The sequence below is a fragment of the Balaenoptera acutorostrata genome, chromosome 11 (assembly GCF_949987535.1).
Source record: "Balaenoptera acutorostrata chromosome 11, mBalAcu1.1, whole genome shotgun sequence".
In the NCBI taxonomy this organism is placed as follows: domain Eukaryota; kingdom Metazoa; phylum Chordata; class Mammalia; order Artiodactyla; family Balaenopteridae; genus Balaenoptera; species Balaenoptera acutorostrata.
In genome coordinates this window covers 10,262,731-10,289,859 of record NC_080074.1, presented here as the reverse complement: position 1 = coordinate 10,289,859, position 27,129 = coordinate 10,262,731, and the positions used below count along the sequence as shown (strand labels likewise).

Here is a 27,129-nt window from a genome sequence, read left to right as displayed (position 1 = left end):
GGCCCTTATCCTGCTCCTTGAGGTCCCACTTCTGCACCCAAACCCAGCACTATCCAGGGGCCAAGAGAGCTGGCTCCGAGGGTCTCAAGGGACCAGCCAGCTGGGCAGGGGAAGGTTGGGCTTGATGGGTGCGGAGTGGGAGGGGTGCACAGGGAGGGGCTGCACCGCCTCGTCCTGCAGGTACAAATGGCAGAAGGTGGATGTGGTGCCTCCATCTCTCCATTTATAGATATTTACAAAAGAAAGTCATGAGCCACAGACCACAGTCATGCAAAAGAAACGCACCCCCCTCCCACCCCCTCAAACTAACCACCGGCCCACCCCGGAACCCCAAGATGCCCACCCCCCGACAGTCCAGCCGCCTTCCCCAAGGTTCTGAGAGCAAAGGGGGAATGTCCTTGAAGGGTCGGTGGGGAAAGGGTGGTGGGTCTGGGGTTCCTGAGCCGCCAGTGGGTAGGTGCTGGAGAACCCAGGCTGACCAGACCGAGGGTATCCTGGCCCTTTCCCAGGCCTGGGTTCTGGAGTCAGTAGGAAGGGGTCTCCCAGTCTCTGAAGCCCCCAGCTCTCTCCAGAAGGTCCGTGGAGCCAGGGTGAGCCACTCTGTCCTGAGTGCGGTGGAGGTGTCCTGGCAGCCCACCCCCGGAAGAGGCTCTGGTGGGAAGCGAGAGGGCGGGCCTGGAGGTCAGATGGCGGACTCCCTGCGGTAGGAGATGTTGTCCAGCGGGAGGGTGGCTTGCATGCGCTCCAGATCCAAGTGGCTGCCAAACTCCAGCATCCGGATGATGCCCGCCTCCTCCTTGGAGCCTGCCTCCAGGCCCAGGCCCGCGGCCACGGCGGCAGCGGCCGCGGCCTCCTCCTCCATCTCCTCTTCCTCCTGGCTCATGAGGGCCAGCTCGTTCTCGTAGCAGAAGGCACTGGGCGGGGGCGGCGGAGCGGGCAGCACGGTGATCTTGCTCTCCTGCAGCTCCCGGGCGGAGCAGCAGGGCGTGCCGGCCACCTCGTAGGTCTTGTGGAAGCGCGAGTAGTCCACTTTGTAGTGGCTCTTCTCCTCAAAGACCACGGGCTCGAAGCGGTGGCCCCATAGGATCTCGCTGGCCAGGTAGGAGCTGCGGGCCTGGGTGGTCATGGCAGTGGCCTCCACCATGCCCTCCAGGATGACCACGATCTCAAAGTCCTCCGACTCCAGCTCCTCCTTGCCCATGCCGTAGAGCGGGCTGTCCTCGTCGATCTCGTGGACGATGATGATGGGCGACACCAGGAAGATGCGGTCCAGGCCGATGTCGTAGCCCACGTTGAGGTCCCGCTGGTCCAGCGGCAGGTACTCGCCCTCCTGGGTCATGTAGGGCTTGATGAGCTGGGCCCGCACGTGGGCCTCCACGATGTGGCTCTTGCGCAGGTTGCCCACGCGCCACATCAGGCAGAGCTTGCCGTCGCGCACCGAGATGACCGCGTGGTGGCTAAACAGCAGCGTCTGCGCCCGCTTCTTGGGCCGCGCCATCTTGGCCATGATGGTGCCGATCATGAAGGAGTCGATGACGCAGCCCACGATGGACTGGACCACCACGGCGATGACCGCCAGCGGGCACTCCTCCGTCACGCAGCGGAACCCGTAGCCGATGGTTGTCTGCGTCTCCACTGAGAACAGGAAGGCACCCAGGAAGCCGTTCACGTGCATGATGCAGGGCTTGGGGGCCGCCGGGGCCGCCCCGCCGCCTCCCACCACCGGGGCCCCCGCCGCAGCCCCCGCCGGGCCGGCCTCCAGGTCACCGTGGAAGAAGGCGATGCACCAGAAGAGGAGGCCAAAAAAGAGCCAGGAGACAAGGAAGGCCGCAGAAAAGATCATCAGCATGTAGCGCCAGCGTGTGTCCACGCAGGTGGTGAAGATGTCCGCCATGTAGCGCTGCGACTTGTTGCTCAGGTTGGCGAAGTAGACGTTGCATTGGCCGTTCTTCTTGACGAAGCGGTTGCGGCGTTTCCGCCGGGGCACGTGGGCCTGCCCGTTGCGGCTGTGCCCGTGCATGTCCTGAAGCCGGCGTGGTCACCTGGGAAGACGCAGGGCCTGCGGGGGAGAAGCAGACACGTGAGACGCTGGGGAGCGAGTGGCTGCCGTGGGAGCTGCTCTCCAAGGGCCCCGGGAGCCCAGGCTCCAGGGCTGCAGGGAACCCACCCAATGATGCTCAGAAAGGGCAGAGCCTGGACTGGGACCCAAGGCTTCCTCCACCACGTGGGCAGAATGTTAAGGTGGTTCTGACGACAGGCAGGGAGTGCCTCCGTGGCTGGCCCAGCTCCGGGATCGGGGTCTGCCAGACCAGAAGCTGAGGCCGCCGGGATCCAGGTCCGAGTCCCAGCCCCTCACGCTGCCTCTCCTCCCCCAACAAAACCTCCTGTGCCTGCTCTTCCGGAGGCTTCCTGATGCCCATCTCGGCACCACCCTCCCACCGTTTGTCCCACGTGCCCTGAGCAGAGGGAGTTGTGAATGCTCTGGGCCCCGCTCACCTCCCTGGGTTCAGCCTCTGCCCTTCTGGGTCTCTCGGGGGCCGGACATTCTCCTGCGCGGTCCAGTTCGGCAGCCACTGGCCACCTGTGGCTCTTACATTTAATTAAAATTAAATAAAATGTTAGCTTCAGTTCCCCGGCTGCACTCGCCACATTTCAAGGGCTCTGTAGCCACATGTGGCTAATGGCCACCATACTGGACAGAGCAGATACAGGACATTTCCATCACTGCAGAAAGTTCTACTGGGCAGTGCTGGGACCCACAGCCCAATGTCAGTTCCTGTCCTGTCCCCAAACTTGTTGGGAGCAGTGGTGGGTGAAGACTCCAATGTGGTGGTCAGGACGGAGGTAAGGGGAGCCCTGATTTTTGGCTCCCGTGTAGGCATCCCTATTTCCATATCACAGGTGAGGAAACGGGGGCTCAGAGAGGGAAACCGGCCTGTCTAAGGCCACACAGCTGGTGAGTGGGTCCAAGTCCAGGCGTGTCTAACTCTTCAGTCCCCAGGTGCTGTCAGTACTGCTGAGTTCGCGGTGTGAAGACCTGGGGTGGCAGAGGCAGACACACCACTACCTAGCTATGTAAATTCAGGCAACTCATTTCACCTCTCTGAGCCTCAGTTTCCTCAGTTGTAAAACGGGGATCAAAACCCTACCTCACAGGACCCGAGCAGACAGTAGGTGCTCAGTTAAAGCCAGTTGCCCTCTTGCCTTCTTTCCCGCTTCCTAGAGCAGGAGGAAGCTGGTGAGAGGCAGGATTTGCCTGTCAGCATCCCCAGCTGTTTCGGTGGAGGCGGCCTCTCACCCTCCAGGGTGGCGGGCGTGCCAGTTGGGCCCAAGGAGGGCAGACCTTCCCCTCACCCTCCCCTCCACTGGGGCCCCAGGAGAGAGATGGTGCCGCCCAGGGCCCCGGTGGATGGTAGGGCCGGGGCTGGGCCCGGGCCCGGGTTCCTAGTAACGTTTTGGCCCAGAATTATATAAGGCTGGAAGTTTCTATTTTCTGTTCTATTCTTCTTCCTGATCTAATTGTGCATCTGTGGCAATGTTTATACACTTCCCCGGTTCAGGACAACTTGGTTGCCGCAGCAACCGGTGCGCGCCAACGCTGTAATTTAGAGATCAACAGCTTCAGAGCCTGCCTCTTCCCGGGAGAAACTCCCTCTCTCAGCCCAGGGAGAGTGAGCCCTGCCCCCATCTCCTCCCCTGCGGTCACCCCACCCTGACTCTGGGTTCTCCTCCCTTCACCCCTTAAAAGGAGCTCCCTGGATCCCACAGTCCTGGATTGAAGTCGCAGATCCACCATGTAACTTGGGCAAGTTACGTGACTGCTCTGCACCTCAGTTTCCTCATCTGGAAAACGGGACCAGTGAGACCCATCAGTCTAAAGACCTAACAGGTAATGTGGGTGTGCAGGGCTGGCCCTTAAGAGGTCATGATTTTAACTGGGCATCCCAGACCCTCTCTGCTACCTCCCCTAGAGTCCCAACAGCCAGGGCTCCAGGTGGGTAGCCCTGAGGGCATTGGGGGACAGGGGCACCTTCTAGGCTATAAATGGCTTTCAGGGAGGTCTTCCTTCGCTAAATACATCCCTCTCTGCTTTGTCTCACCATCTCAAATGCATCCATTAGCACCACAGAAAGAACCAGAGCTCGTAGGAAGGGTTTCAAGATCACTGATTTCAAGACCCTCATTTTACATCTGAGGCCAAGGAAGCTCAGAGCTGAAATGAACTTGCTAAGGGTCCCAGAGCAGGTGGGCCAGCCCTGAGCAATCACCTCACTTCCACGCCTGGAAGGTCAAGGAGGTGCTCCTGGGGAAAGGAGCTTCCTCTCCGGAGGGGGATGGGGTAGGACTTCGGGTTAGGGAAGAGAGGGCACCAGCCCAGCCCTGGCAGGCCCTGGACCCACCAGCCTCAGGTTTGCAGGATAGAGGCAGAGGGGACAGAGTGTAGCAACCTGGGCCTTTGGTGGATGAGGATGGTGAGGCCCAGAGAGGGTAAGGGCCCTGTCCAAGGCCAAACAGGAGCCCAGGGTGCTGCGGGGCCCTCGATCTCTGCCCAGAGGAACTGGTCCTGACCTTGGGGGTTCATCTAGTGCTGCAGGAGAGAGTTCTTCACGGGGCTCCCCTCACCAGCACTGCCCACTGTTTCCCATCCCTGAGTGGAAGTGACAGGAGGCTCAGCCAAGCCCCAGGACGAGACTCTGTACGTCCCTACCCCCTACACTCGCACCTTCCACTTCAACACTGCCCCCAGCCCCTGCCCTTCCGTCACCCCAGTTCCCTCTCCCCAGCACCCACATGTAGCCCGAGGTGGGGCACAGCTCATCTCCCGGCCCCACGCCTCCTCTCCCGGTCACAGCAACCGTTCCCCGAGCCCCTGCCCTGGGCCAGGCCCGGGGCCACCACCGCTGTGCCCGCTAGCTCGGGCGGTGCTCAGAAACATCCACTCCTGGGCCTTTGGGAAAGCTGCCCGCCAGCACAGGTGCTGCCACCAGGTCCGACACCCTCCACCACGGGCAGCCCGTGTGTGGGGCGTCCCCCTGAAGATCCTGGGCTGGTGAGGGCCCAGCCCCTCGTCCTCAGTGACCTGCCCAGATACACCACCACTCCATCCATCACCACAGCCCCTGCAGGAGCGGGAGGCTCAGCTGCCCGCACCACACGAGGATGACCACAAAGTGAGGAGTACGGAGCTCGGCGCGCGCTCGCGGGTCACAACCGCCAGGAGACGGCTAGCTTTTCTGTCCCTTGTTTGTCACACGGGGCTTCCTGGCGAAGGCACAAGGACCCAAGGGAAAAGCGTGAAAGAGAAAGGGACACAGATCATGGGAAAGAGGCGACAGGCATTGATAATTGGGTACCGTCTTCCTCCAAACATAGATGTTTTATTAAAAGAGAGAGAGAGAGCAAGGGTGCCCTAGCTGTTCAGGTGCTTGTACCATGGCTACAATTAAGCGTACTTCTCTGGAAAAAGGGAGCTGGTCTAACCCGCTTGCACCAAAAGTGCCCTGTGAGCACACACTGGGGAACAGGGTTTCTATGGTGGGGACCCGGGGGGCCGGGCGCTCTGGCTGCCTTGCTGGGTGACCTGGAACAAGTCCCTCCCCTTCCCAGCCAGGCTCTCCCTCCTTTATTCTAAGAGTGCAGCCTGCAACATCTTTCATGGTGAACGTTCTTTCTTTTTGGGAAATAATGGGGATGGGAGATGCTGGCTGCTTTTTGAAATGTAATGTCTTTTCTTAGCCAAGTGAAGAATCGACAATGCTGTGCAAGTTACCAACTTTTTTTTTTTGGTTTTTAATTTTGCTGTGCTGTGAACATCTGGATCCTGGACAACTAGGGAAACTGAGGCTGAGAGCAGGGCTGTGGCACGTGAGTCAGCAGCTGGCGATGGACACCTGAGCCTCAGGGAGAGAGTGAAGGTGACCAGCAGTGCTGTCAGCTCGCTGGCACCATCTCTACCCTGCTCCTTCCTGAGGAGTCAGGGAGGGCTGGACCCGGCCTGCCAGGGGCTCCGGAGAGGCAGGAGGACCACCCACACCTGTGTCCTCTTAGGCTTTCCCTATGATATGATGACACCAAATGCCCCCTCCTTGCCCACAGCTCCCTTTGCCGAAAAAAAGCCAATAACGTGGCGGCAGCCTCAGAGGTTCCCGCAGCCTGGGAAGGCTGTGCAGGCGAATCTCCCCACGAGCACCCCCCGCCACTGGTGGGAGTCACGGTGGCGTCTGCAGGTGCGTCACGCAGGCCCTCTGGCCCCAGACAGCAGCAGCAGCAGCATGTCCTGAGGCCCAGGCAGGCTGGCCTGGCCGCACTCAGCCCCTGGACGGCGGGAGGAAGGGAGGGGGCAGAAGCCCACACGTAGGGAGTGCTTAGCCCCCTGCAGGCCTTCAAGCACCCCACTGATGTTGGGTGGGACAGCAGGGGAGGTGGAGGGACTTGCCCGAGGTCACACAGCTCAGAGTGGGGCCCAGCTGAACCCATCATCCCTCTCGGTGGCCGCCCTCAGAGAGGGAACACTCTGGAAGTGCCAGCTCTATGCCAGGCGCTGTCTGGTCCCTCTTGCTGAAACATCACTACAACTCTTTGTTAATTTAACAAGTATTTATTAAGCACCTACCACAGCAACAAGCAGGGTTATTATTTCTCTTCCCAGCTGAAGAATCACAGGCTGGGGGTGGGGGTGGGGGAGTAGGGATGGGGATGGGGGTCACACAGCAGATGTGGCAAAACTGGGATTCCGACTCAGGCCTGGGTGGGTCCAGGTCCTGGCTCACCCTGGTTCCCAGCCTCTGGCCTTCCGTTCACCTCCAACGATGCCCTGTTTAACCCGGACCCCCTCATGCCTCTCCCCAGCTCTCCAGCCTCAGCCCGAGCCCCCTCTGTTCTCTGAAGCCTTCCGTGGCTGCAGTGCCAGCCGCCAGCCCTGCTTCCTCGCAGCCCCTTGACCCTCACTCGGCTTCTTTTCAACTTTATGAAAATAATGTGCTGGTTAAAGCCTCACATTTGGGGCTTTAACCAACACATTAGGCTCTCAGGCTCAGCTCTGTCAACCTCCTAGCACGTCCTCTGTGGACCTCGGTTTCCTCACCTGCAAAATGGAGATGATGCTAGCAGTACCTACGTCACCTACGTAACAGAAACATCAGCTGAGGGTTCAACAGGGCATTGCAGGTAAGACGCAACGAATGAGACAAGATGAAGGTGATGATGATGATGATGACGATGTAAGAACACTGGCCTGGGAGACCAGGAAACCTGGCTTCAAGTCCTGGCTCCACCACTACCTGCTCCAGCCAGGGGCTCCTTCTTTCCATCTGTAAAATGGGGGACCGTAATTGCTCTCTGGCCAGAGAGCTGGGAAGATGTAATGAAGCAAGAGCCCAGCACAGAGTCTGAAATAAGGCGGGTGATCCGGTGGGTGTTCTTGAGTCTGATGAGCCCCACTCACCCCTGAGTCCCTCTCGGGCCTGAGGGGAGGCTGCCTCTTCTACCAGAGGGTGCACCCACGGGGAAATGGGGGCGGTGCAGGGCCGGGGGGTGGGGGGAAGAGAAGATTTCCCTGGGGGAAGTGGAAGGAGTTAACACCACTGCCCCATTTCCCAGCCTTGTGAGGAGCACAGGGCCTGCCCCCAACCCCAGCTCTGACTGAGGCCTCTCAGGCCTAGACTACCTGCTTTGGTGGGGAGCGTCCTTTCATCTCACACACACAGGGATTTGGAGGAGGGAAAGGACTTAAGTGCAGGCAGCTGTGCTCCTCAAAGAGTAAGAGGTGGCTAAGGATGGATCTAGCCATGGGGGTGTCCCGTCCTGCCCACGGTCCTCTGCAGGCCCCTGTCCTGCTCCTCAGACCCTGGGAGGTCTGATTACCTTCTCTCGATGAATCTCCAGAGCCCACATCTTCCCCCTCCCAGGGCAGTGGCTCTGACTCTGGAGTCTCTGTACCACTTTCCAACTGTGTGACCTTGGGCAAGTTACTTAACCTCTCTGGTCCCTGCACGCCTCATCCTTAGGTGGCACTAAGAGTATTCCTTACCTCATAAGATTATTCTGAGAGGTAAATGGGATTATGCACAGGTGCCCAGCACAGAGTAAGTGGTTGGTAAGTGGTACAAATCACTTCAGAGGCTGAACAGTCCTTCCCTCGATCCCCTCCCCTGGATTTCAGATGTCATGCCCCGGAGCCCATCCTGCACCCATCATGCGGCCCCGTCCAACTTTTCTTCCAACACCAGCACTAGGGAGCAGGTGAGTAAGAGCAGTGGCCTCAGACTCTCACAGAGCTGGGCCGGAAGTGGGCTCAGTCCCGTCTGGCTCCAGCAGGATCCTTGACCTCTAAGCTTCAGTGCCTTTATTTACAAAGGAACACAGTAACGCCTACCTTGCAGGGTGGTGTCGTGAGGACCAGAAGCAGATTGTCAACCATCATAAAAGTGCAGGCCACACCGTGGGGGCTCAACAGACTCTCTTCCTCCCACTCACCTTCTTTTGTACCCCAAAATCCCACTGCACACGTAGCCCCTCCCCCACTGGCCAGCAGTGTGACATTGTGAAATCCACACGGAGCATTTAGTATGCACTTGCTCTGTGCGGGCACTGTTCTGAGTGCTTTACGCTGATCAATTCCTGTCATCCTCATCATGACCTCAGAGGAAGTTTCTGTTTTCATCCCTACTTTATTTATTTTTAAAATTTTTTTGGCTGCACCATGTGGCTTGCAGGATCTTAGTTCCCTGACCAGGGATTGAACCTGTGCCCCCTGCTGTGGAATTGCGAGTCCTAACCACTGGACCGCCAGGGAATGCCCCATCCCTACTTTAGAAGTAAGAAAACCAAGGCACAGAGAGGTTCGGTAACTTGCCGAAGGTCACACAGCTTGTAAGTAGTAGAGCCAGGATTTGGAACCAAGCAGTTTGATGCCAGAGCACATTCATTAGACACTCTGCTCTCCTGCCTCAGAGATACACTGTCGTATCAAAAGTTTCTTCCACTTAGTAAACATTTATCACACCTGCCCTCCTTTGTGCCAGGTTCTGTCCAGCAGGTCCTACTGGGAAAGGAGAAACTGGGTCATAGGGCAAGTTGGAGCCAGGAACTGGGTCCCTGATTTGAGGTCCAGCCAGAGCCTAGACACACAGGTGACTCTGGGCTCCAGAGGGGCTCTGAGCAGTGTTGGGTAACTGGCTCATTCCTCCAGCTCTACACCGCACCTCCCAACCACTCAGCCAGCCAGTGAACAGGTTTAGAAAGCAAATTCCCCAGAATGTCCAGACGGACCTTCCAGTCATGGCCAAATGGCAGGAGCTGGTGGCTGGAGGACGGAAGGGCCACTGCTCCAACCTGCAGGTATGCCCTGTGCTGCATTGCTGACGCCTGGCCCCTGCCCTGATAGATGGAGGGCTCCCTGCCCCGAAAGGAGCCTCTTCTATTGGCCAGACAGTCCCACCAAAGAGGCCCCCCAGACACCTTCGCCCTCCCCCTACAGGAATTTGAAGGCAAGAGCGGATCCCCGAAGGCTTCTCTTCCAGAACAACATCTGCTCCCTCACTGGTGGTGGGATTCAATCCCCCACTGCCTTGCTGTGGCTTCTAGGGACCTGCTCTGCTGCATGCTCACTCCTCATAGGCACTCACTCAGTTACTATCGCACACTTGCTGTGGGTCAGGCACAGGCTGTGGACTCACGCAACTTATGCATCGGTTGGGGAGAGATGCTATACACATAACAAGCATTTGCACAGGCGGCAGCCATAAGCTGTGGTGAGCTGCTTGAAGGAAAATTATGGTGTGATGTGAGAGAGAAGACATGGGGCCGTAGTTTGATGGGGGTCCCCGAAGGCCTCTTTGAGAAAATGACATTTAAACTGAGACCTGAGTAGTTGGTGGGAGCCAAGACAACCGGGAGAATTGTGTATCTGTGTGAAAGAGGGGTGTAGAACATTCCAGAAAGAGAATCTGCAGCAAGGCCAGATAGCAGGACTGAAGTGAGCAAGAGGGAGAGTCGCCCAGGATGAGGCCCCAGAGGTGAAGGGTGGGCAGGGTTTCAGAATTCATCCTCATTGCTATGGGAAACGGGCAGGTGGTGAGGTTTTGCCTGGTTTGATCTTTTAAACTTTCATGTGACATCTTTAAGACAAATAGGAATAAGCTGTAATATAATAAACCCTTGTGTATTCACCACCAGGCTTCAAAAATAAAACATCCTCAATATGGCCCCAGTGGCACCCCTGCCCTTGTCTGGCCTCAGAGGCCTCTGCTGTCTGATCATGGGGCACACACTGGAATGAGACGTTAGGATGCTTTGTGGGGCACAGTGGAAGCTGGAGGCCAGCGAGAGGGCTACCGCTGCTGCCCAGGCGGCTGATGACGGTGGCTTGGAGCTGCCAGGGTGGTGGCAGTGTTGCTCAAGAGAAGTAAAGAGACTGGGGACACATTCTGGACAAAGAGCCCCCAGGTGTGGCGATGGGCTGAGTGGGGGGTTGGGAAGAGGGGTGTCAGGAATAGGTAATGGTGAGATGCTGGAAGAGGACCAGTTCCTAGTGTGCAGTGGCCTTGGAATGTCCACACCGGGAAGTCCACGGCATGTCAGCCCCCGAGATCCGGACAGAGTTAGACTCATTCGATCGTGCACACCTGGATGAGGCTGTAAGTTGTAAGAGTGGATGAGATCGCCCAGGCAGGGATGCTGGATGAGAAGAGAAGAGGGTCTCAGACCCAGCCCCGAGCATCTCCTGCACGCGGAGGAGAACCTGCCTCAGCAGATGGAGGCCAAGGGGCAGAGGGAGAGGAGCAGCAGGACAGCGGGGCCCCTGAAGCCGGGAGAAGAGGGAGTTTTAGCAGAGTAGCCCAGTTGGCCCTGACCAGCCCAGACCACCTAGGCCAGTAGCGCCACCTCCTTTTCCCCATTAGGATGCTCTCTCTCCCTGGCCAAAAAGGGTGAAGACTCCTCATGGGCAGAGGAAAAGGCAAGGTGCTCGGCAGGGTTGGGGGGTGGGGACAGGGGGCAGGAACAGAGGTGACTTCAGCACAGCCCACATCTGCCCTCCTGATCCCAGCTCCCCAGCCAGGGGTGGGTGTGATCACTGCCAGCCCCTCCCCCCATTGCCTCATCCTTGGCTTCTCAGCCAACAAGACTCCAGGAGCTGGAGCTGCTGGCCTGGGAAGAGGGTCTCCCAGAGTCTGGGGAGTGGGGGCTGATGCCCCCTCACTCACACAGGATTCCCGGCATTCTCTGCTGGGCTCACAGGCCGAACCTAAGAAGAGGTGTGGGGAGGAGGGGGAGTGGGTCAGGGGGGTCAGAGCCAAGCGCCAGGGCTAATTCAGCCAAGGCCACCCCGGGCAGCTTCGGAGAGCCATGGGACTGCCCGTGACACCTGTGTGGGCTCCTGGGCCTGCAGACACTCACGCACTCGAGGAGCCAGGCGCCTGGTTTGCCCAGCCCAGACTGGAAGCAGCCCAAACACGATGGCACACCGTGAAGCCAGGAAAAAAGGAGGGGGAGCCCGGTAAGAAGCGGTGTGGGTCTTCAAGATGTGTTTTTAAGTGAAAGAAGGTAACCGTGACGAACACGGAGCACGGTATCTACCATTTGTATAAAAAAGGAGAGAAAAGAAATTTATAGATACACGTTTGCTTTTCTGTGTTTGTCTATGGATGGAGACCCAGGAAACTGGTGACACTGGCTGCCTCCGGGGAGGGGAAGCAGGTGCCTGGGGGAGGGGTGGGAGGAAGAATTCTCACTGTATTCGCGTTTGTGTCTTTAATTTTAGAACCATATGAATGTATTACCTCCAAAAAAAAAAAAAAAAAAAGACACATAGAAAGTTTTAAAACTAGTGTGTACCTATGTGTATTTTCTGAGAAGGGTCATAGCATTCATAAGGTCCTCAAAAGTGACTGTGATCCCAGAAAGCCTGAGAACAAACACTTCACTTTGGTACTGAGCGGCCATGGAAAAATGTCTTAATCTCTCTGAATTGCATCCATAAAAAGGGGAGGAACAACACCCACTTCATAGGTATGTTGCCAAGATGAACAGTGACAGTGGAGGGTAAGGGGTTATCAACTGTAAAACCCTTTGTGAAGGGGATGACTTACCATCACCTCCAGTCCTCTCCGCAGCCCCCTCCAGGGCTCCTCTGAGCCCACGGTCCTCCCAGCAGTTCTGATGGAGGCAGCTGGCTCACCCTTGCCTCCCTCCTCGAGTCCTCCAGGCCTGAGGGCCCCTCTGCGGGTTGCCCCTCTCCCAGCCTCTCTATTCAGAACCCATGCCGTGTCCAGGCTCAGCCTTGACTAAAAATACCACCCGGCCCCAATCGCCCTCCAGAAACAAGCAGATTTGGCTCCTGCTCCAGTGTCTGCTGGGTGTCTAAGAGGCATCACAAACCCAGCATAGCCAAGATGGAAGGACCGCCCCTCCCCTGCCTTCCCCATCTCCGTCTGTGACCTCCCGGGGGCGCCGCTCAGGCATCACACCTGGGCATCATCCTTCAACCCTCCCCGAACCCAAGAGTCATCATAATGGTAGGATAACTAACATTTAGTGTGTACTCTGGGCCAAGCCCTGGCCACTCCTTTGACCCTCACGACACCCTGGAGGTGGGCACTGTTATTTCCATCCCCACCGGGAGTTCAGGAGCTTCCTCAAGCAGGTGAACCGCAGGAAGGGGACCTGGACGCGGGCCCCACGCCCAGTCCAGCCAGCCTGCAGCGCCCACCCTGCCGCAAGCCACGTCATTGCCGACAACTGCACGGGGTCCTCCCTGAGCCTCCCTGCCTCCACTCCCCGTGCAGTCTGTCGCCACACGGGCTGAGGACCCACGTCACTCCTCAGCGTGGAGCTCTCGGCTTCCCACGGTGCCGTCCTGCCCTCCAGTCTCCCCTCTCCACTCCCACCCCGACCCCTGACCCACGACCACTCAGGCCTTTCTTCTTGTCCCTCTGGGTCTGTACATTGGCTGCCCTTTCTGGATAAAATCCTCCAAGACTCCACTGCTCACACCTTCCTACCATTCAGATCTTGACTCAAAGGCTGCCTCCTCCAAGAGGCCCCCCAGGCATTCTCTGTCTGCGTCCTGATCTTCCTCACAGCATTTATCCAATCCAAACTGATTTCACCCACAATCTCCGCAAGTGCCGGGACCTCAGCTCTCTGCTTCACCCCTGAACCCCAGTGCCTGACACAACGCAGACACTTAATAAACATCCGACGACTAACAAAGAGATGAGATAATTTCAGCCTGTCATAATTCCCGTGAAGGACCTAAGCAAGGGTGATGTGACAGAACGTGACCAGGGAGGAGCTATTTTTGTCACCAGAGTTAGGGAGAACCTCTCAGTGGAGGTGGCCTGAGTGGAGACCAGAAGGAGATCTTCTGCGGTGCTGGAGTGGGGCAGGACGTCCAGGGCCTCGGGCCTCGGCCTCACACTCCTACGGAGCACTGGCTTCTCAGCAGGTGTCCCCAGGTGTCCTCCTAGCGGGGCACCCAGGGTCCTAGGCCCATAAAAGAAGCTCCAAGGACAGGAGGAAGCAGTGCCGGGGCAGGGCCAGCAGGAGAGGGCGCAGCAGACAGGCCTCGGAAGGGCCAGACAGCGGTAGGAACACTCCTGCTCATCCACAGCCGTGAGGGACTGTTGCTATCAGAATGCCTACTACGCGCAGGCAAAGAGCTACGTGCTCACACATCATCTCTGACCATCTGCCAGCCGGCTCCTGAGGCCAGAGACTCGCAGACTCCATTCATTCATTCATTCATTCATTCATCACCCTAAAAATATGCTGAGCTGGATGGGCAGCTGCTCTCCTGCCTAGTATGTGTCCAACACAGCCCAGTGCCTTCCCTTGGAGGGCACGCCATAAGTCATTGTGGAATGAATGAACACTTATTGAGCACCTGCTGTGTGCTGGGAGAGGAGAAATGAGTAAGACACCACCCTGCTTTGCTGAGCTCCACATGTAAGTATGTGAGGATGAGGACGGAGGAAAGGATCCTCACGGCCAGAGGGCTTGAAGAGAAGGTCACCAGAAAGACATGCGGCAAACAGAGAGCCCAAAGACAAAGCAGGGCTGGGCGGGGCAGAGAGTGGGACCTAGGCCCCGAGGCGGTGGGGGGGGGGGTTGACCAGGAGGCTCGGGGGCCTGGAGCTAAGTGGGCTGCTGGGCAAAGGAAGGAAGGTCTGAGGACAGAATAGCAGCATCCTGCAATTCTCAGCACTTATATTCTTAGGACCCAAGCACCCTGGAAAAAAGGAATCTGGACACTCAAGCCTCTCTCAGTGTTGCCTCCAGGATTTTTATACAGGGCAGTAAATTTCAGACTTTCTGACCAAGACCCAGAGTAAAAACATATTGTAGGACTTCCCTGGTGGTGCAGTGGTTGAGAATCCGCCTGCCAGTGCAGGGGACATGGGTCCGAGCCCTGGCCTGGGAAGATCCCACATGCCGCGGAGCAACTAAGCCCGTGCACTACAACTACTGAGCCTGCACTCTAGAGCCTGCGAGCCACAACTACTGAGCCCGCGATCCACAACTACTGAGCCCACGCACCTAGAGCCCGTGCTCCACGACAAGAGAAGCCACCGCAGTGAGAAGCCAGCGCACTGCAACGAAGAGTAACCCCCGCTCACCGCAACCAGGGAAAGCCTGCACACAGCAACGAAGACCCAACACAGCCAAGAATAAATACATAAATAAATAAATCTATATATTAAAAAAACATATTTTACATTGCTACTCATCATACGATACAGTCCATATATTTTAAGAGATGAAACAAGAGCATCACAAAATAATACCCTCATTACATACAAGTGCTTGAAATTTTCTTTTTTTTAAAAATTAATTTATTTTATTTTATTTATTTTTGGCTGCATTGGGTCTTCGTTGCTGCATGAGGGCTTTTCTCTAGTTGCGGCGAGTGGGGGCTACTCTTCGTTGCAGTGCGCGGGCTTATTGTTGTGGCTTCTCTTGTTGCGGAGCACGGGCTCTAGGTGCACTGGCTTCAGTAGCTGTGGCACGGGGGCTCAGTAGTTGTGGCTCGCGGGCTCTAGAGCACAGGCTCAGTAGTCGTGGCACACGGGCTTAGTTGCTCCGTGTCATGTGGGATCTTCCCGGACCAGGGCTTGAACCCGTGTCTCCTGCAGGCGGATTCTTAACCACTGCGTCACCACGGAAGCCCGAAATTTTCTTTTTTATTTCATTAAAAAAAAAAAAAAAGCATAAGTAGTGGACTCAACTAACTCAATTTCACAACCACTAATGGGTCAGGACCTGCATGCAATTTGAAAAGCACTGACCTTCGGGGTGCTTAGGAGCTGTGAATGGGTTGAGATGGGATCTAGGGCTTATCTTGAAGCTGCAATTGACCATTCTTGGATCATGGGCTTTGGGGGCACACACTGTGCGGAGAGTTGTTGGAAGTCAAGGGGGAATATTTGGAACAGTCTGTTAGACCCTTAGGGTCACAGGACCTCTGCACTGCGGTCCAAACAACAGGGACTCCGGGTTCTGGGTCCAATCCCTTCCCTGGCCCTGTATTAGAACCCGCTGCTATCCCCCTAACAGATGCCATTCAGTAGTTGCTTGCCCACCTCCCATGACAGGGAGCTCATCCCCTCCTCAGGCAGCTCCCTAGAGTGTGGGGAGTGAGGCTCTGCCATGCCATTAATGCAGCTGGGGACTGTAAGTCCTTCCCATGGCTGCCTGTCTGTTCTCTCTGTCCCCTGGCCTGTCATCTCAGGGACCCGGGCCAGCTCCAGCACGAGGCCATGGCCTGCTCTCTGCCCCACTTGGTTCCCTCTCCTCCCTGTGGCCCAGCTCCTGCCCCATGTCTAGGGGGTGGCCCTGGAGCCCAGCCAGAGAGAGGCTCTTTCCAAGGTCAGGTGGCCTCAGGATCTGCAGCTGCACAGCCTGGCGCTGGTGCTCAGCCAGGCCTGCCCCCACCCAAGCAGGTCTGGAGGGCTCAGCACAGAGGTCAGGTGCTGACACTCAACACAGCCAGAGGAGAAGTGTCTGAAGGTGATGACCGGGGACCTGTACGTCTGCCAAGAGTGGCCACTGAGGGGTCAGGACACACAGAAGCTCATGTCTACAGCAGGCCATGTTACACTCCCAGGCTCAAGAGATCTTCCCAGCAACCCGCAGATGCAGAGGCACAAGCTCACCCTAAGGGTCAGGGGATGGAGGCTCAGAGAGGTGAAAAGGCTGCCTAAGGTCACACAGCCAACTCAGGGGTGGAGTTGGACTTGAACCCAGATTTTCTGTTTCTCATCCACAGGCCTCAGCAGGGACTACTGAGGCCAGAGGAAAGAAGCCTTGGGGGAGCAGGGGAAAGCTGCCCTCCCTCTGGTAGGGGAACAGGCTAGATTCCTCAGGCCCCAGAGTGCAGAGCCAAGGCCAAAGTGGGAGGCAGGTATCAATTAGCAGAACCTTCTAGACACGAGTGAGCTGCCCTGGGAGATGGTGAGCTCCCCCTCAAAAGGGTGTGAGGGGCTCTGATGCCCATGTGTCAGAGTGACTGCAGCCCCGTCTGCCCCTGGTTCACGTCACCCACAGCCAGGGCCCCTCTAGCTCTGTGCCTGCCACCTCCCCTGTATGGCCTCATGGAGTTCTCCCATTGCTGACCCCTATTCCATCTGTCCCTAGGCTGAGTGGCACCTTAACTCTTCGGGGGGGTGGGGTGCGGTGGGCTAGACTTCTCAGGCCTACAATGGGAGAGGGGAGGCTCCTTCAGGGAGTTTGGGGTGGGGGTCGGAGAGGAGCTGTAGGGTGGTGGTGGGGAAAAGACTTCGCTGGGGTGTCCCAGAGGCCAGTAAAACTTGGTACCAATTCTGCCACCAAGGCGAGGTTGGGCAAACTCCCTTCCCCAGGCCTCAATCTCCCCATCAGTAAAATGGGATCAGCCCCTCATTGTGCATGTACCCCCTCCTCCCCAGCCTAGCTAAGGTCCCCTCCCATCCTTGCTGCCCAGGTGGAGCTGGGATGGGCTCCGAGAACAGGTGGGGCAGCAAAAGGAAGAAGCCAGGCACTTCCCCCCACCATCACCACAGGTAGCCCCTGTTTCACAGAGGAGCAAAGCGAGGTTCCCAGGGGGACGGTGACCTGGTTAATGTCACTCGGGACAAGTGAGTGATCCAATCCCAGGCCTGCCTTCCTCGCTCAGCTGCCCCCACTGTGACAAGGGGCTGCTGTCCCTGCCCCTCTCTCCAACCTAGGGGTTTTCCCAGGAGATCAGCTCATCCCCTGCATAGATACAAGGAGTGTCTGAGGGAGACAGAGGTGTCGGCAGCCCTGGGAGAGGGGAGGCAAAGGAATCAGAAGGAGCCCTGAGCTCTGGTCCAGCCCCAGCTCTGTCACCATCACTGTGTGACCTTGGGCAAATCACTGTGGTCTCTGGGCTCCACTGCTCCATCTCCCAGCAGAGTGCTAGAGAAAAAGCAGACACAGGAGCAGACCAGCACTGCAGGGTAAAGGTGGGGAGAGTGGCCTCCTTCATCCGAGACCAGGGGCTGTTTCTGCCCAGCTGCACCTACGCCCCACCGCATCTCCCCCCTGCCCTTCTGAAGCCCCCCCCGCCCCCCCCCAGGACCACCCAAGCAGGCCTAGACCCAAGCTGCCGGCTGATAGGTCACCATGGCAACGCCAACTCCCTACACAGCACCAGCTGGGGTCTGGACCACCAAGGACCACCTTCCTTGGTAGCCCCTCTCCTTGAGCTGCCAACGCTCCTCATGGGCACCTCCCCCTGCTTATAGGCCAGATGTTCCAGCATCTGGCAGTAGGGCTGGTCAACGACTGACCAGGTAGCCACAGGCAGGAGTGGGGGAACTGGCGCAGGGAGAGGAAGGGGAGCCCCAGGCTGGACGGGATGCACCCTCCCTCCCTCAGAGGCCAAATGGAGGGTCGCAGAATGGCTAGAACTGGGGCTGGGTGCATTCCCAGCGGGACAAACAACATGTGGCTCTTTCTACCCGTTGGACCTGGGGCAAACTCTTGCTTCTCATTGAGCCTCAGTTTTCTCACCTGAAAAGTGGGAGTGATGGCCTTCAGAGGGTGGCGGGGAGGTTTAAGTGAGATCATGAATATAAAGTCCAGCATAGAGCCTGGTACATTGGACCTTGTCCCCTTCCTGCAGCTGGACCTCTGGGAAAACCTTTGTCACCCCAGCGGCCAAGCAATAGCATCATCTATCCGAGCAGTTCGCGTGTATGAGATGTGAGTGAGTGGATGTGAGTGTGTGCAAGTGTGTGAGAGAAAGCGTGTGTGATAGTGGGCCAGAGAGTGTGCGAGTTGGAGTGGGTGTGTGTGTTGGGAGGAGGTGAGGCAGGGGGATGCATGGGCCGGGGGCCACGGGGGCTGCACCCCAGCATTCCTCCCACCCATTTGCCTGGCCCGTGTGTCCTGAAAAGGAACAGGGGTCTTAGAACCAGGTGAAACCAAACCCATCAGTTCAAATTGAGTCCAGTCACTTTCCATTTGTGTCCAGCTGGTCCCTCCCCCTCACTGAACCTCAGTTTCCCCTTCTGTGAACAGAGGGACCCACCGATGCCCCAAGTCAGGTCCGACACAGGGACCAGACGGCGGGCCGCAGGGGCAGAACTGGCCCCAGCCTTTGGGAATGGGGGGCTGAGACCCGGAGCAAACTGGAGGGTGAGCTCCCCTGTCCCCCCGGCTGCACCCCACCCACCACCCCGTCAGGCCCGTGTGCGCGCCTGCAGGAGCGCGCGTGTGTGACTCAAGGTCTATTCATAGCTGAGCTCCACCAGCTGCAGCGTCACAAGCAGAGGGGCCTCAGCCCATATTATTATTTCAATTACCATCTGAATTAAAAGTTTGAGCAGCGATCAGCCCACGTAGCGAGGAGAAGAGGGAGCAGGAGAAAAATAAGGATGAAAAGGAGAAGAAGGGCTGTGCTCGGAGATCCCCCCACACCCCAAGGAGGACTGAGTCGCTGAGGAGGCTTAAAGGTTATGCCAACCCCCAGGATTCCTGCCCGCCCTTCTCCCAGGGCCCAGGGTCCTCATGGGAATGGGAGGAGCACTTTGAGAGACAGCCCAACGGCAGCTACTTTGTAGAAATAGATCATTTAGTCCAGATTCTTGACCACGCGGATGGGCGTACTAAGCTCAGAGAGGGTGAGGAACTGACCTAAGGTCACACAGGGAGCCACACCCAAGGCTGCTGGCTCCAAGACCCTCTCTTGCCAGACAGGTCCCATCTACAGTTTCTCCTGACCTCACAGGCTGTATGACACTGACATCTGTGGATGGTCCTGGGGCAGGACCAGGGAGGACAGAGGCGCACATGCTATCCCTGCTGGTTTCTCTTCCTGCTCCCTTCTCCCTGTTCCCAAGGCTGGCTCCCTTACCCACGGCCCTAGCCTAGAGCCAGCACTCTCAGCCCTCTGCCAAACCACCCAGCAGTCTGCACCTCCAGTCCCAGACCTCGCTCCACCATCAGCCCAAAGGCCCCTCCTTGCCCACTGGTGCAGGGGACACAGCCCTGGCTCATATCTAACTCTCTAGTCAGCGTTGGGCAGGCCATTCTCTGTCTCTGAGCCTCAGTCTTTCCCTTTGTAAAATGAGTTCTCCCCTTGGGCGCATGTCTATTTCTATGTCTTCAGAACAGAGCCCCCATGGGATCTCTGAGGGGGTGTCATGCTGTGGGGCGACGCACCACCTCCTGCCAAGCCCCAGCCCAGGGGAGGGACGACGTTTTCCACTCTTTCCTCAAGGAAGTCCCAGGGACAGCCCCGGAGAATCAGACTGGCCCGGACTCAGACCCAGGCTCCTCCACTTCCCTGCTGTGCGACCTTGGACAAATCACAGAGACTCTCTGAGCCGTGGCCCCCCCATCTATAACACGGGGACCTCAATTCGACATTGTGGGGTTGCTGGGAGGGTTAAATGAGAAGGAATTTACAAAAGCTCCTAGTCCAATGCCTGGCACGACGACGTGAGTTTCCTTACTGGGAAGCCGATAAGTGATGAGTGCTGCTTCCCAGCTCCTCCTGGGGGTTTCAAAGACTCTTGAGATTTTGAAGGTGGGGATGTTATTCAACCTCACCCATAAAGCAGGAGTCACCAGGTCAGATCGCTGGCAGGTACTCAGTTGGTTCTGCTTGAATAGCTCCGGGAATAAGGAGCTCACTATTTCACAAAACATCCACAGATGCACCTCCAGCTCTGGGAATCTTCTAGAAGGGGCCATAATCTTCCATCTTAACCCCAAATCCAGCCTGTCCCTGACTGGGACTGCCTGAAACTGGCTTGAAAATGAGCCTGAAAGAGAGCTCTTCAAATAGACCAAGTGAGGGACGGGAATAATGGCCAGGGACGGCGAGGACGGGGCAGTCAAGGAGCAGGAAGGGAACAGGGAGGGGGCCAAAGTGAGAACTGGGCCCTCAAAGCTCCTGGGTCCTGTCCAGGCTGGCCACAGTCTTCCACAGGAGGTGTGTGTATCTGCCTGTCTCTCTGTCTACTTCCAGGCAGGGCTGGGAGCCAGGAGCCCTGGGTTCAGGCCCCAGCTCTGCTTCTTCCACCCCCAAACCATCAGTGTGACCTTGGCGGGGGGAGTCCACTTCCCTCCCTGGGCTTCGGTTTCCACTTTTGTAAAATAAGGGCATCAGACCAGTGATTTAAGTGCCAAGCCTTCTGTCTGAACTAAAACACTCTCCTGCCAATGGCTGCATCGGCCTGCCCCCCACCTCCAGCCCAGCGTGCCGGGAGCCGTGGGGCCCCTGAGTGCCTGGTTTCATGACAGAGACCCTGTCTCTTCCCCCGTCCCCCTCTTTCGTGTCTAGTACCTCTTTCACATCTAGGGCTTTTGAGGGTTCTATCACCCCATTTTACAGGTGAGGAGATGGAGGCATAAGGAGGTAAAGTCACTTGCTCAAGGTCACAGAGAGCCATTCAAAATTCAGGACTCCTCCTCTGTGCCCAGGAGAGCAGCAGGACTCAAGGGCATCTTTTTTCAGGAGAGTCATCAAGATCTTGAATAGCCAACTGTTCTTGATACAGATGTAGACTCTGCACGGGGTGAGGGTGAGGGGGCTGCCCAAGGTCACACAGCAGAGCAATGACAGATTGGGGTCCTGAACCCAGGCTCCCTGCCTCCCAGGCCTCACCTAGCCAGGGGGACAGCAACATGGCCTGACCTCCTGCCTTGCCCTGGGATCTCCGAGATTAGAGCCCTTGTTCTGCCTCGAGGCCCTGCCTGGCTGCTCCCGGAAGCCCCCAACACCTGGGACTGAGGGGGAAGAGTGAGCAGGAAGACAGGAAAGAAAGTTGAGGTTGGCCGCTTGCCCCCCAGCCCTCTGTCCCTCCCTCTCCTTCTCTCCTCGTGCAAGGGGAGCGGTGGTGATGTAATGCACTCGGCTTTGGTCCCGATGCCAATCTCAGAAGAGAGACGACAGATTGCGTGAGCCAAATTTGGCATCCTAGGGGGAGAGGCATGAAAAGTGGAGATGTGGAGGAGAGGAGCGAGGAGCCTGGGGAGGTGCAGGAGAAGGCCCCCTGCCCAGCAGACCCCGAAATGCCTCCATCCTTCAATGCCGGCCCCCACCTCCTCCCTAGCCCACCTGGCCTCGGGGCCTCCCCTCCTCACTCTGAGAGGCCGGCCTGGCTGCTGCTGGGACCCTCCAGGCCTGGTGCTGCCAGTCCTGCCCCCCCAGCACCCCGCTCCAGCTCCATTTCCCACCGCCGCTAGTCTCCTGGTTACCATGTTGCTGGTTGTCATGTCGCTTACATGTCCTCGTGACTCAGTGGTCCCCGCAGAGGGGCCCCCTCCTCCTCACACCCCCCTCAGCACACGCCCCCGCCTCCCCCAGATCCACATTAAGAACCAGCCCGCCCTGTAAGCCTACACTGTTCCTCCTCCCCTTCCCTCTTAGATCCTAAGCTAAGAAATTTTTTCACGGCATCTCCTAAAGCTACTTTATTCTCTGCTCCGCAAATGTCTGTTAAGAACCTACTATGCTCCAGGCTTGTGTCAGCTGCTTCCAGAGGCCTGACTTAGTCTGTAAACCACTTGGCAACCCAGTGAAGTCAGTACCGTCATCCCCACTCTCCAGTTGAAGAAACTGAGGCTCAGAGAGGTCAGGCCAGCTGCCCAAGGTCACCCAGCAGAAATTCAAGGCCAGCTTTGTCTGCTCCCAGTCACCCCAACACTTTTTATGGGAGAGGAGCTTCTCTTTCGAGGGTAACCCAAAGGTTCCTGAGGAATAGCTCCCAAGCCCCAGCTCCCCCCCTCTAATTCTGGATACTCCCCTTCTTGGTCAGCCTTATTTCAGGCCATATTCCCCTCTCCCCATTAGCTGGTCATCTTTCCAAAGGTAAAATGAGTCCTTACTCCCATGTGTTCAGTGCTTCCCCAGCCTGAACAGCCCTCAGCTCATATGAGCCCAGGCGCCCCCTCCTCCCCTTGGAGGTCAGTGGGACAGGGAATAGTGTCCTCATTCCACAGATATGGAAGTTGAGGGTCAGGGAGGAGAGTGACTTGTCCACCGTGCTGGTTCCTCAGCTAGCTGAGCTGATTTCTAGAAGCCTAAATGGAGGATATACAAGGCCTACTGCCCACTGTGGAAAACCCCAGAAAGAGCCCATCCTCCCAGTGGAGAACAGAGTAGAATATTCTAGGTTCAGCCTTCCAGACTCCCATTTGGCTATGGGTCAGCTCAATGGCCAGCAGCCTTTGCTCCTGCCATGTTGCACCTCAGCCCTTATCCCACCCACCATCTTCGAGGTTTTGTTCCCCTCATCCCAGGCCAAGCCAGGACCACCGTTTGGCTCTCAGGTCCCCCAAATCCTGCCAACAGCTCCAAAAAGCCCCAAAGCCCTGGAGGTCACAAGACTGGATGTGGGGGAGAAGCAGAACAGACATTTTCCACACACACACACACACACACACACACACACACACACACACACACGGGTCTGGCTCCTCTCTGGGAGGCCCTTAGGCCTCCCTCCCTCAGCTCCCCGTTCTCTCAACCTGCTTCTTGACATCTTACTTCTCTTGAGGCCCTCACCTGCCAACTCAGCCAGGCCACCCTCCACCTGTCTCTCCCCTCCCCCACCCTCTCCCCATCCCAGAGCTTAGGCTCTGGGAGCAAAAGTGTCATGTAGATTCTGGTCGGGGGACACTGAGCACCGGCACGGTTGCAGGGAAGTTTCCCTACTCCAGGGCTCTCTTTCCCTGGGGTTCTCCGTCTGGGGAGGGAAAAGCAGTCTTGCCTCTCTCCACAGCCTGTTTCCACCACTGTGAAATGTGAACTGCCTTCTTCTCTGGATACCTGTCCACCAACCCTAGGGTCTTGGGGTCCAAAGTAGGTGCTCAAAACATGAGAAGTGGGATTTTGTTGTCAGGGCCATTTGCAAACAGGCTGCAGTTGGGGAGGTAGAAAGGAGACACAAGTCACTTGCCTTGAAACTCCTCCAACCCAGTGTGACAGCTGGGGGTGGGTAGAGGCAGGGAAAGGTCACGGCCGGGGCAGGAGATCAAGGCCCCTTTCACTCACCTCTACCCCCCTTCCTGGCAGAAACCCAGATCTCAACGCTCCCGACGACGGACAGAGGACAGAGCTCACCAGGTCCCGGGGAGTCGCCTGACCGCGCTGAATGCACGCCTGGCCGCGGGAACCCGGGTCAGGGATAAGGTGCTGAGCGGGCGGGGACCGAGCCGCCAGGCCCTGGGACACACAGACACGCACGCGGCCGGACAGACGGACGGACAGCGCCAGCGGCGAGCGCGGGCCCGGCTTACCGCGGGGCGCAGGGTCCGACGAGTCTCCGGGAGGCGGCCAGCGGGCGCTACATCCCAGGCGCAGTCGGGCGGGCGGCGTCCCGGGCGGGGAGAAGGGTGTCCCGGCGCCCCCTCCCCGCGAGCTCGGCGGGCCGGCCCCGCCCCCCTCCCCGGCTGCCTGTGGGTCTGTCCGTCGGTCCCCGGGTCTCGCGGCCTCCGGGCCGTCCCGCGCCGCTCCCCGCGCCGCTCCCCGCGGGCCGCCCAACTTTCAGCGCTGCCCCGCGCCGCGCCCTCGGCGCCGCCTCGGCTTCAGCATCGTCGGGCCCCGGGCCGGGGCTCAGAGCGCGGGGGTCCGGGGACCCATGGCGCTGGCGCCCCCCGCCCCCGCCGCAGGCGCCTTCCCTCCGCCGCCCCCACTGTTCTCTCGCTGTCACTCTGCGCTGTCCCCCGCCCTGCGCTCCGCTCCCTGCCCCGCTGCGCTCGCCTCTGGCCCCGAGACCCTCGCGGCCGGCCAGCCCCGGCTCTGCCTCCACCTCCCCCGCCGCGCCCTCGGCTCTCTGTTTCTCCCGGTCTCTCCTGCCCCCTCGGTCTCTCGGTCTCTCCCTGCCGGTCCTTGTCTTCGTCTCCGTCGCCTTCCCAGTCTGTCCCCTGCCTTCCTCTACCCCTGCCCTGTCTCTCCCCTGCGTGTCTCTGTCTCGCTCCGGTCCCTGCCTCTGTCTCTCTCTCTCCCTCCCACTCTCGGTGCGGCCCCCGCGGTCTCGGACCCAGGCCCCCGCCTCTGCCGCGTCCCCGGCTTGCCCGGGAGCCCGAGCTCCCGCCGCCCGCGGCGCGCCGAGAACTCCCAACTCGCGGCACGCCGCCCGGCTTTGCGAGACTTTCGCCCCTCCTCACACGTGACCCGCGCCCCACTGCGGAGGCCGCGCGCCCCCACCCCCAGCCCCGGAGCCCCGGGCGGCCCGCGGGGCCCGGCCCTGCCCCTTCTCCTCAGCCTAGCCAGGCATGACACCCCCTCCCACCCGCCGGCCGCGCGGGCTGAGCACGGGCTGAGCACGGGCTGGGGGCCGCGTGGTCCGCTCCTGCCCGAGATCCTGCCCGGGTTTTCCTCCTCCCTCCAGGAGCACTCCTCCCAGAACCCATTCCGAGGGTGCGCTCCCGGGTTTTCTCGCCCCCCAGGGGCAGGTGGAGAGGGTTCCTCCGTGCTGGGAAGGGAGTGGGTGGGAGAGGGTCGGTACCGGGTTCGGTAGCGTCGGGCCACTCCCCTCTATGGTCCCCTTCCCCTCCTGAAGAACGGGCAGTTAAGGACCCTACACACCCCGCTCCGGGAGACGGAGGTGTGGCCCTGTTGGAATGACCCTCACAATCAGCTAGGTAGCACCGCCCCGTTTTACAGACTGGGAGACTGAGTACCAGAAAGGGTCACAGGCTTGCCCAAGGTCACCCAGAGGTGGCAGAGGCGGGTCAAACCCCAGTCTCTCTCTGCGTCCCCATTACCCCAAAGTGTCTTTATAAGGGAGGATCGCGCCCTTTTCCTTCTCGCCCTGAGTGCGCTCAGGTCTGGGCCCACACTCTGGACTGCAGGGAGAGGACCCCAGCGCCTCAGCCCCTGGTGAGCCAGCCACTTCCGTGGCCATCCTGGCACCTCACTCCAGCCCTCCGAGGACGCAGGAGGTTGGAGGATGCAGGGTAGGAGGATGAGAGAATGCCTGCAGTTAGACAACCAGAAGGACTTACCTGGGAGCCTGGCCATCTCTGACTGGCCCTAGTTAAGAGATGGAGACTGAGGCATCCCAAAGCTGGATTGAGAATTTATTGAATATAAAATCTTCTCCTGCTCTGCCTTCAGGCTGATCCTCTGCAGTTGCATCAGGCACAGGAACCACAGCACATGAACCACCATGACGGTGTCCAATCCCCGCAGACCCCCCTCACCTGAAAGGATCCAGTCCCAACTCCTCAGCGTGATGTACAGTCAGGCCCCACCTTATCCCACACCCCACGTACCCACACATACATCCTGATTCCTATAGATTCCAGAACACACCAGATGCTTCCACACCTCTCTGCCTTTGCACGTGCTGTTCTTCCTGCCTGAAATGCCCTTCCTCCTCCTCTGCTCTGAGAATTCCTGCTGTTCCCCAGTCCAGCCTCCTCGCCACCTCCCCTAGGAAGCCCTCCTGCTGCCCTCACCTACTCATTCACTCATCCAGCACCGGGCACAAGTTTGGTTCTTGTTAAGTAGGCTTGGAAGTCAGGCCAACCTGGGCTCAACAGCACATGGAGCTTCATGACCTTGAGCAAATTTTCTATTTAACCTGTCTATAAAATGAGGACCCTCACTGTCCCTCCCCTCACAGGTGCAGATCAAGTGAGGTGGATGCACAAGAAATGCACAGCTCATAGTCGGTGCTCAATAAATGTGACCATCCCTTCTTGGTCCTCCCTTCAACGCTGTGCAGAGCCGCACAGCACGTATCCCATTCCATGCCCCGCTTCCTCATTACCCTGCTGTGCCCTCACGGGGCGGCAACCAGGACTCATGTTCCATGGAATGAGTCTTTGGTGTGTGAATGGGTGGGGGAACTCAAGCAATCTGAACGCTGGGTCAGTGGTCATGTGTGCCTGGTACTTATCATACCTTTCCATGAATTGAAAGTGGGAGGATGCAGGTGAGGCAAATGGCCTGTGGTCTCTTCACCTGGCCAGAGGCCTGGCCTGGTGGCTGCCCTGGGAGTGTGGGGTACAGGGGAAGGAGGAGGGGCAGGAAGAAGGGGGAGATGGAGACAAGTGTGTCTTTAGACCTAGAGCATCTGTTCCCGTGGGATCAAACCCAATGTTAGGTCCCTGGGCACCAGTTTAAGGAAAGAATGGGGGCTCAGGAACAGTGAGTTCAGGGAAAGAGGAGGAGGAGGCCTGGTGGCTGTGACGTCACAGGGGTTGAGAGGAAGCATCTGGTGATGGTCCCCTTGCTAGGCCTGGGGCTGCAGCCTGCAGCCCTCATTGCTCATCTCCTGTAAGGAGAGTCCTGTGGAGGCTGAGGGTGGGCCGGAAGGAAGTGGGGAGAGGCAGAAAGGACAGCTCCAGGCAGGGAGAGCTTTGTGGACCCCCGAAAAAAGAGTCTCTTCTCTACCATCCACCCCTGTGTGACTCTGGGCAGCTCACCTGTCCTCTTTGGGCCTCGGTTTCCTCATATGTAAAGTGGGGAGGACAATATCCACTTTAAGGGGATGTTCTGAGGATGATTAAAGACTAAAGGAAGAATTTTGTTTAAGTAGCTTCTAGCCATGTTCAGGGCAGGGGTGGGGAGGGGTGTGGGGAGGCAGGGGAGACAGGTGTGCAGAGGCCGCACGGGTGTGGGCGGTAGGCTTGGGAGTCAGAACCTGGGTGACCCTGGGCAAATTG

At 58.2% G+C, this 27,129-nt stretch overlaps 1 protein-coding gene across 4 annotated transcripts; it reads right to left on the bottom strand.

The window, feature by feature from the left end:
* Window positions 1–311: 311 nt before the first annotated feature.
* Window positions 312–24,622, bottom strand: KCNJ4 (potassium inwardly rectifying channel subfamily J member 4). Of its 4 annotated transcripts, XM_007189053.3 has the most exons (3): window positions 23,752–24,622; window positions 2,497–2,589; window positions 312–2,059 (listed from the first exon to the last, which is right to left on the bottom strand). In XM_007189053.3, the coding sequence occupies exon 3, from the start codon at window positions 2,018–2,020 to the stop codon at window positions 683–685; it is 1,338 nt and encodes a 445-aa protein (XP_007189115.1). In that variant the 5' UTR covers window positions 2,021–2,059; window positions 2,497–2,589; window positions 23,752–24,622; the 3' UTR covers window positions 312–682. The 4 variants fall into 4 exon arrangements, with proteins under 4 accessions (XP_007189115.1, XP_007189114.1, XP_007189117.1 ...); XM_007189052.3 differs by lacking the exon at window positions 2,497–2,589 and having other exon boundaries at window positions 23,752–24,621; XM_007189055.3 differs by lacking the exons at window positions 2,497–2,589; window positions 23,752–24,622 and adding an exon at window positions 13,002–13,110.
* Window positions 24,623–27,129: the final 2,507 nt, after the last annotated feature.

Coding starts and splice junctions, on each gene's coding strand:
- KCNJ4 (XM_007189053.3), bottom strand. CDS start 2,020: ATGCACGGGCACAGCCGCAACGGGCAGGCCCACGTGCCCCGGCGGAAA.